General features: G+C 39.3%; 1 protein-coding gene across 4 annotated transcripts in view; it reads right to left on the bottom strand.

The window, feature by feature from the left end:
- CYP7A1 (cytochrome P450 family 7 subfamily A member 1) overlaps positions 1-10,335 on the bottom strand; it is a 42,951-nt gene that overhangs the window by 13,146 nt on the left and 19,470 nt on the right. Inside the window, exon 1 of one of the 4 annotated variants that reach the window (XM_075920659.1) lies at positions 2,656-2,937. The exons of 2 other annotated variants lie outside the window; for them this stretch is intronic. Coding sequence is in view for 1 of the 2 variants with exons in the window: in XM_025180008.2 (XP_025035793.1) it covers positions 2,656-2,735 (80 nt within the window). In the remaining variant the exon portion in view is untranslated. Of the gene's footprint in view, positions 1-2,655; positions 2,938-10,335 lie in introns of those variants that run through there. One more of the 4 variants, XM_025180008.2, reaches the window with a different exon arrangement.

Here is a 10,335-nt window from a genome sequence, read left to right as displayed (position 1 = left end):
TATTACAGTATTATTGTTGGCATGCTTCACTTGAGTCTGGCCCTGCATCACTAAAATCAATAGCAGTTTTGCCCTCAGGCCCCAGTCCAGCAAAGCATATTAAGCATATGTTCAAGTGCTTTGTGGAACTGGGATCCAAATAACTATATTCCTGTATAGGGATACCTACAGTGCATCACAAATAACTTTTACATAATACATATTATAAAGTTTAAAATCAGAAGGGATCACCAGAGTGCTGTGGAAGGGCTGTCTGCCTCTTTAAATATCTGCAGACCCAGGCTTAAGGAGAAGACCAGCAAGCAGCCATTAGGAACCAGCTAACCTAATGAGTGGCTCTCGTTCCCAGCTGGATCAGCTGGTTCCCAAAAGCTGTCTGCTGGTCTTCTAAAGCCCCAAACTGGCCTGCTGCTCCATAGCTTTGCAAGCCCATAAAAGGGGCAGATCATCCTCTTACGATCACCTCCTGATCTAACCTATATAGCACATGCAACACAGCCACCCAGTGTCTGCATGCTGCAAAAGAAGGTGAAAAACCCTACAGTGACTACCAATCTCACTAGGCCGTGTCCAGACTCAGGGGTTCTTTCGAAAAAAGTAGCCTTTTTTCGAAAGAACTTCCCCTGCATCCAGACTCAAGCCGCGTTCTTTCGAAATTATTTCGAAAGAACGCGGCTTTTCTTTCGATGGCGGTAAACCTCAATTTACGAGGAAGAACGCCTTCTTTCAAAAGTTCCTCTTTCGAAAGAAGGCGTTCTTCAATGTAAAGAGGCCGTCTTCGAAAGAGAGCATCCAGACTCGCTGGGTGCTCTCTTTCGAAAAAGCGGATTTCTCTTTCGAAAGATCTGCCTGCAGTCTAGACGCGATCTTTCGAAAGAGGCTCTTTCGAAAGATGCTTTCGAAAGAGCCTCTTTCGAAAGAAGCCTGCAGTCTAGACATAGCCCTAGGGAAAAATTCCCTCCTGAGCCCATATATGGCTTATAATATGGTCACAAAAAATAATACGCACCGAGTCCTTTATTTTCTATTCTTTCTTATTCTTTTAAAGATTTAAATAAAAACAGAATCCTGGAACTACAATGCAGAACAAATATAATACAGTAAACAGATGTGTGAATTTGTTTCTGTAAATGTGGCACTCCAAATTGGATGAACACTTAAGAGTATCTACTCGATACAATAAACAAGCCAAATGTTGCCTAGATTAAAGCTACTACACTGATAAAAAAAAGAAAATGAAAAAGGATAAGGGATAAAATAGTCATCTATACATCAAAAGCACATACATATATGACCTGATTACTCAGAAGTATGGAGCACCTGCAAATAGTATTGACTTCAATAGAAACTATACTTGCTAAGCACTTCTGAAAATCAGATCCCTAACATCCCAAATGACTATAGTTATGATCTCATTTATGGCTGGATTCATATTTTTTATCTCTATCCATTGTTAGCCTCTGTCTACAGAAGAACAAGAATATAGATCGAATGGCCTGTTTATTTTTTACATACACAAAAAAGTCATTATACTATAAATCTTGCTCTCAAAAAACCCACCAACATAACCATTGTTATCCTTCATTTTTCAGTCTGCCAATGTTCAGACTAGTTTTATCTTAGGCTATGTTTAGGCTGCACTGTGATCAAAAAATTTCAAAAGAGGCTATTTTGAAATTTGGTGCATCTACTGAGTGCCAAATTTTGAAATAAAGTGCTCTTTTGAGCCTTCCCATATTCCTCATAGAACGAAGTTTGCAGGGATGGCAAAAGAGCCATTTTTCCGAAATAGCAAACATGTTCCTTAGATGCGGCATTGCTATTTTGGGATACTTCCGGTATCCCAACATAGCAATGCAGTCTAGACATAGCCGAGTTACATACACAAGACATTTTAACAGAAATGAGGGCTAGACTACATTCAAAAAGGATACGTCATACCTTCTTTTTATCAGAATAATCTGATAATAGTGTTACCAACTATTCCACAGATCAATGCTGCTGCTAATATTTAAGGCAATGTGCATGAAATTTCAGGAGTTTTAAGTGGAAAGGAGTAACTAACTGTGTGGTACACTTAAAAAAAACAGATTTATATAAAAGGCAAGTCAAAGAGACACTTTTTATAGTAAATTTGTTCATGATTTTTTGTATGGAGCACCTGCCCATAGGATATAAACTTGAGAGTATTTACTCACTACCTGAACAAGCCAAATGTTAACTAGCATTAAAAACAGGAGTTTGATATGGCTACAATACAGATTAAACCACAGAAAAGAAAATGAAAATGGTAAAAGTGTCAGAACAGTCATTTCTATATGTACAAATACTGAGCAACTGCAAATGCTGTTGATTTCAAAATCAGGCCCTTATTGTTCCAAATTACGATTATAGCCTCACTGTATATGGATTACTCCTTTCTTTGTATTTCTGTCTCCTGTTCATCATGAATATGGATCTGCATAGTCTTCTTGGGTTTTTTTTAATTTATGTACACAAAAATGCTATTATGATATACACATTTCAAAGTACAAAACACCAATTATTATAATTTATTTATTAATCGGCCAATGTTTAGACTAATTTTGTCTCAGCTATATACACAATATCTTTTTATAGAAATGAGAGTCGAAATATGATTAAAAGATACCTTACCTCCTTCTTATTACCAGAATAAACCAAAACCAACAGCATAGTATCACCACTACTCCCCAGATCAAAGCTGCTGCTAACATTTCAGGCAACTACAGTGAAATTTCGAGTAAAAAAGACTAGCTTGGTATACTTTGAGGACTGAGAGGGATACAAATGATAAATCAAATGCCACTTTTTATATAGATCAGGGGCATCACTATAGTTAATTGAACTTAAATAACCTATGCAAGCTATTAATTAACCATTTCTGGACAGACGCTATTATGTCTTCACTCTGACTGATATCTCTGTAAAAAAAAACTTGAGAGGATTAATCTAGACAGTAGCAGAGATGGCCTTGAGCTGGTATCAGGAGAGGTTCCAAAGTAATCAAAGTTGATAATTTGAAGGTCTCTCAGGTGTGTTTTGATCTATCGTGTAGATTTACTGACTGCAGTTTATAGTTCAAGTTTAGCAACACATGAGATGACTAGCCAACATACATACAGTGGTAGTTGGTGCCCCAAGTACTTACCATAATCCCCTGACTCTCCTGACACTGCACCCTGCCACACCTCATGATCTCCCTACAGACTGACTACATTTTCAAAGTACTCAAAGGAATATTTTGGCTGGGAATGAGAGATTAATAGGAACAAAAAGATTGTTTTCCCTCTCCAACCATCTATCACTGTCAATATGAAAAGCATGGACACAGTTGTTGCAGCAGAAGGCAGGAGTAGGAGAAAAGAACATTAGTCAATTTTGCTGTTTTTGACTAGTCCTCCCTCCTGATATATCTTCCCTCAGGGTATGTCTACACTACCCCCCTAGTTCGAACTAGGGGGATAATGTATGCATACCGAACTTGCTAATGAAGCCCGGGATTTGAATTTCCCGGGCTTCATTAGCATAAAGCCGGCGCCGCCATTTTTAAAAGCCGGCTAGTGCGAACCCCGTGCCGCGCGGCTACATGCTACTCACCTATGTTCAGTTCTTCTGACCCATTTCCCTTTCAGAAACTTTAACCCCATCAGATTCTCTCTCTGTCTTAACTCATCTCTGCTCAGAAATCTCCTTCAGCCTGATCCCACCATATTCCAGATTTTCTTTCCTATTAGCGCAAAATCTAGATCTCATCCTTTCCTATTCATCTTGCATGTAGCTCTGAAACCCCTCCTCCACTGACCTCACTCTTACCCTCTGATTCAAAAGCCAAGGGCCTGTTCACCTAGGCTCTCAGGCTGAGAATCTTTTCCGGGGTTATCTCATTCACTATACTCTCAGAACTTCTGGAGCCTAGAAACATCCTCTCATCTCACCTGACTATTCCTCTCTCCTCCTTACCACCCTGTACCTCTCTATCCTCACACACACATTGTTAGGACCCTGCATGGCATTTGATTCTCTCTGGTTCACTAGCACCATCCTGGATAAAAATAGGTGGGAGTGGCTTTCTGGGTAGAGGTGACTAGGATCTGTGACAGAGAGGTTCTGGAAACAATTCCTGTCTTGCTGCATCATTACAGGTTGAACCTCTCTAGTCCAGCACCCTCTGGTCCAGTATGATTTTAGTTAATTGGGTGTCAACTTATCATCTTTGACAGGATAACAAGTCTTGTAAATAAGGGAGGAGTGGTGGGCATGGTATACGTAGACTTCAGTAAAGTATTTGAAATGGTCTCGCATGACCTTCTTTTCAATAAATTAGGAAAATACAACCTAGAGGGGGTTACTATAAGGTGGGTGCATAACTGGCTGGATAATCATTCTTAGAGAGTAACTTAAAAAACAAGAAATAGTTTTGCAGCACCTAAAAGACTAAGAAAACATGTAGATAGTATCATAAGCTTTAATGGCACAACCCACTTATTAATAATTCAGTCATGATGGATGGGCAAACAAGTGGGATTCCACAGGGGTCAGTTTTGAGACCAGTTCTGTTCAATATCTTCATCAACAGTTTAGATATTGATATAGAGAGTAAGCTTATCAAGTGTGCAGATGATACCAAGCTGGGAGAGGTTGCAAGTGCTTTGGAGGATAGGGTCATTAATCAAAATGATCTGGACAAAATGGACAAATGATAAATAGGATGAAGTTTAATAAGGACAAATGCAAAGTACTCCACTTAGGAAGGAACAATCAGTTTCACACATACAGAGTGGGAAGTGACTGTCTAGGAAGGAGTATGGCAGAAAGGGATCTAGGGGTCATAGTGGACCACAAGCTAAATATGAGTCAACAGTGTGATGTTGTTGTGAAAAAAGCAAACATAATTCTGGGACGCATTAACAGGAGTGTTGTGAGAAAGACACAAGAAGTCATTCTTCCGCTCTACTTTGTGCTGATTAGGCCTCGGTTGGAGTACTGTGTGCAGTTCTGGGCACCACATTTTAAGAAAGATATAGAGAAATTGGAGAAGGTCCAGAAAAGAGCAACAAAATGATTAAAGGTCTAGGAAACATGAAAAGAATTGGGTTTGTTTTGTTTAGAAAAGAGAAGACTGATGGACATGATAGCAGTTTTCAGGTACCTGAAAGGATGTTATAAGGAGGTGGAAGAAAAATTGTTCTCCTTGGCCTCCAGTGATAGGATAAGAAGCAATGGGCTTAAACTGCAGCAAGGGAGGTTTAGGTTGGACATTAGGAAAAATTTCCTTAACTGTCAGGTTAAACACTGAAATAAATTGCCTAGTGGGGTTATGGAATCTCCATCACTGGAGAGATTTAAAAGCAGGTTAGATAGACATCTGTCAATGATGCTAGATGGTACTGGGTCCTGCTGTGAGAGCAGGAGACTGGACTTGATGACTTCTCAAGGTCCCTTCCAGTTCTAGTGTTCTATCATTCTATGATTCTATGGCCATGTTTCCCATGGTCCCATAAATCATAGAATCATAGAACACTAGAACTAGAAGGGACCTCAAGAGGTCAAGCCAGTCTCTTGTTTTCACGGCAGGACCCAGTACTTTCTGATCATCCCTGATAGATGTCTATCTAACCTGCTCTTAAATATCTCCAGAGATGGAGATTCCACAACCTCACTGGGCAATTATTCCAGTGTTTAACCACCCTGACAGTTACAAAATTTTTCCTAATGTCCAAGTTAAACCTCTCTTGCTGCAGTTTAAGCCCGTAGTTTGTTTATAGCCACCAGTCCTGGCTCTCAGTGTTCTGTGCTGTTATTTAGCTCTAATTTGCCACTAAATGTCTTCTAAGGACCCAGTTGACAGTGGAAGTGTTGGCAACGCTGTTAAACAAATTGACCACCTGTGGTTCAGCACATTCCCTGGTTTGGCACTGGTCAGGTCCCAAGGGTTTCAGATTAGAAAGGTTCATCCTGTATTATTATCATGACTCCCAATAAAAGAAAAACCCATGGAGAAGGGTCAGTTTGAACACTAACCTTGTGTGTGTGTGTGTGTGTGTGTGTTCTGATATCAGGGTATTCCCTCTACTTAGAGGGGGGTAAGGACCCAGACTATTCATTCATTCATTCCTCTATGGTAGAATTTAAGAGCTTAACCTCAAGAAATGGAAATTCCATCTGCTGTTAAATGGAATTCCATTGGAAAAGGGCTACTTGATTCTATAACATCTGCTTTTTCTTGTTAATTGTCTGATTTCCAAATCTATACATTACAACAGTGTTTCTCAACCTTTTTTTTTACAAAGTACCCCTTCAAAATAATATTATAACTACCCCCAGTACCTACAGTTTTCAGACACACAACATTTTTTCTGCCATTGCAACACATTTGTTTAAACAACTTAATCGTAGCCGGGTGGGTGATTAAATTTTTGGGTGTAAAAACTACAAAAATAATAAAGCACTGTAAAACTTACAACAAAAATTCAGTTTTTTTTCAAATTTCAGTAGTGTTGACATACCCCCCAGACTTCTCTCGCGTACCCCTAAGGGTACTCATACCACTGGTCGAGAAACATTGCATTACAAGACTAAAGGTAGCGTAGTTTAGCCCACTGATGACTCTCTCTAATCCAGAAAAATGAGTGGCTTTAATATTGCTATGATAATATAAATGTAATCAATAAAAATTAAGCTTTGTTTGTGTTTCAGATTCTTGAGAATAGAAGTTTAAAACTTAGCATCCCACCAATATCAGCAGTATCAGCAATGGCACTTGGATGATTCAGAAGATTCAGATAGTAGGTGATATCTCACCAGTCATTTGGGACCTGGCTTCTTTTATAGATACACCTTTTTGCTTATTTCTTCTGCATTACAGTAGTCCTTATAGGAACATGAAATTGGGCACAGGGGAGCATTTACCCCAATTCACTATAGTGATTGTCATGAAAGTGCCAACATTCTCTCCAGTAGTTCTCAAGCTTTACTATCTGAGACACAACAGTATTTACCACTACTTAGAATGTGTTGAGAAATAGCCCTGGCACTAAAATGTTTTATAGCAATTATCTGGTTTTTTTCTTCTAAATAATGGAAATGGAAATTCTTGACATGCACTTGCAAGTTATGGTTTAAAGGTACATGTGTCGAATGATTTTGTGAATGTAAGCAAATATATACATACTTTCAAACTCCTGACATTTTGCTAGAGGGCAGCACAGTTGTGGTAGCTATCTACAGTATTATTGTTTTCCTTATGTGGACTGCAAAATTTGGACCTGAAGCAAAACTCCTTGCGCCAAATTCCAGTCAGGTGGTGGAGATGCAAATAGCTCTTACAAAATGTTATTATATTTGAGGCCATTTTAAATTTTAACAAAGAAAAAATTCCTTAATAACCTTTTATGGTTTCCCTCTCTGTGTCTGTAGGCTATCTTCTTCTGCATGTCAGCTGAGAATTCAATTTCACATCCTCCTTCCCTTTTTTGACTTCCCTAAAAGACTGCCCCTTTGTAACTAGGCTACTCGTTATATCCTCTTCTGGCCACGGCTTTGTATGACTCATACAAAGTTTCTTACTCCCTCCCTACCAAGCTGGTAGTTTCCATTATGGGAAATTTGCACATTGAGCAACAAGATCAAACCTTTTCAGTTCTAGATGTCACATTATGGCAAACAATACCTCCCCTCTTCCCATGTATAGATCCTGGTCTTTTGTTTAGCAAATATTTTTCAATAAATAGGGGGTGTGTTTGAAAAAATTGCTGCCTCCTATGAGATGGAAAATCATGTAGAAGTAACATATAACAGACATCCACCTATTTTAAGATCATTAGCTCATGACACATAACAGTACAGAATGGGGTCTGCAAACTCAAGCCAAACCTCCTTCAGTACCAAACCCCACTGCCTGTGAGCCCAAGCTCCTCCCATATTTCAAAAGTTCAATGGCAATTCTGACACTGGATTTTGCGGGTTCCTAAATCTGTTTCTGATCTTATTTCTACAATGTCCATAGTTGTGCCCCAGTGACCAAAGCTGAGCTGTAGTGATTATCAACCTGCTTACCAGGGAGGCCTGGCTTTGGTGTCTCCATTCCTGGAAAAGTCAAGCCCATTCTGGGACAATTTGAGGACATTTGAGGACAATTATGGCAGAGATCTTCAATGATCCGAAACATGAGCATATGCCACATATCAGGTGCTACAGCAGAGATGCCGGCCAATTGCTAAATATGCAGCAGAGTTCCAATGCTTGATAGTAAATGCTTGATAGTAACTCTTCTGAGAGTTAGAAACAATGTAAATGGTAATTAGAGCCTTTTCATGGTAAATAGCCTAAGGCTTGGGAATGCAGACCTGCTTTGGTAGAGAATTAGAGGTAATGCTAATTGTACGTTTACTTATAGCTTGTTAGAGGTTAACCATGTAAACAGATGGTTCCTGTCTGTTACTATTATCTATTGATTCAGAGATCAAAAGGGAATATTAACATTTAGAACTCAATAATTTTATTGTGTATATTTCTCTTTGAAGTTTGTAGTAAATTGTCTATGAACTTCTTAATGGATAATTATCTTATACTAATGAAAACAACTATTTATCTATGCCTACATAGGAAATAGCTGATTCTATTTAAAAGTCACAATGCTTCACCCATGCAACACCTACTGGCTGTCGATAGCCTGACTGCCAAAGTTCTATAAAAAGATCTCTTTTATCTCAGATCTCCTTAAGTTTCATCAGTGGAAATTTGAGTTGCAATACTCAAGATTTTCAGTCCCATCCGAATCAGGTTAATATTGGGCTGTAACCTATGGACGAATTCCGAGAGAACTCTTTTCAATTTTAAATCATACCATCTCTAAAGCTGACTTAGGAATCTATTCATAGCTGTGTGACTAGTGATCTTTTAACCAATTCTCTCTTTTCTTTTAAAATAAATTTTAGTTTAATTAATAAGAATTGGCTGTAAGCATGTATTTGGATAAGATTTAAGATATTCATTGACCTGGGGGTATTGTATCTCTATCTTTGGGATTATTTGAATATATGATGAATAATGTTTTCAGTGATCCTCATCATATTTGATTTGACTGTCTGAGTGGAAGCTTAAGTTTGGGTTGCTTTAAGGCAGGCATGGGGAACCTTAGGCCTGGGGGCCAGATGCAGCTCCTGGTTTGCCTGGATCTGGCCCCGGCCCCCAAAGCTCATGGCACCCCCAATAGCCCCTCGCACACAAAATCTACTAGGGTGAGTCCCCCTCGGCTTTGGGTATATGAGGGGAATGGAAGCGTCTTTTTCCTTCTCAGTCAGCGAGGGTAGATTTTTTTGGGGAGTTTTCTTCTCAATGGTGTGCAGCCCCAACTGATTTTTCTGAGGGTCAGTGGCCCCAGACCCAAAAAAGGTTCCCCACCTCTGTTTTAAGGGAACTGTTTTCTGGTTTCTGGGTAACTAGTAAAATATTGTAGAAGCTTTTTTTATGCTATCATGGTGAATCTAAGTATTACAATAACCGCCAGTTTGGGGGATTATTGGCCCCATTCTTTGCAGCTTTCCTTAATTGAGCAATTTCAGCATGGCCCTCATCATACTGGGGGCTTCTAGCTTTTCAGTTTTCACCAAAATCAATGAGATTCAGTCCTTTAATGCCTAGAACAGTCCCTGGAGTTCTGGAATTGATTGGAAGCAATGTTCAAATCACTGTACAGACAGACTAGCAAATGTCATCAAACTGAGTGCAACAGCTTGTTTTTATTGGCCAATAATTTTCTGCTTTAAAATAACCATGGTATTTCTTTAGCATGACTTTGGTCCTACTATTTTTAATAAGGTTTGACTATTCATGTCTTAGAAATATCAGATAGAAAGAGTGGTGCAGATCTGCAGTAACTGATTTCTTATTTGATTACTATTTGTATGGATAAACTGTACTAAAAACAGGGTTTCTGTTTGCTGAACAATTGAATGTAATTTAACCTTTTCTTTAAAAAACCCCACAAATATTAACAACTTCTCCTGACATAGGGCCCAGTGCTGCAAGTGGGCCACTCTGGTATGCTATACCAGCATGTTATTTTTAGACAGAATAGCATACCGGAAAGACTCCCTGCCAGCCATCCCCAGCCTCTCCACTGAGTTGCCATATCTCTATGTTCAGGAATGGAACTAGAGGGCAAGGCTGAGAGCGCTATGGCAGCTGAAGAAGCTACTTCCAGTTCTGCTCCTTTCCCCATTGCCCTTTCCAAAGATAAAAGGAACAGAACTTCCACCCCCAGCCCTGAATACAGCTCCTTCCCCCAGGTACCATAAAATTGAGAAAGGAAGG

Source organism: Pelodiscus sinensis, chromosome 2 (assembly GCF_049634645.1).
Source record: "Pelodiscus sinensis isolate JC-2024 chromosome 2, ASM4963464v1, whole genome shotgun sequence".
Taxonomy (NCBI): domain Eukaryota; kingdom Metazoa; phylum Chordata; order Testudines; family Trionychidae; genus Pelodiscus; species Pelodiscus sinensis.
This window is presented reverse-complemented; position numbering and strand designations above follow the sequence as displayed.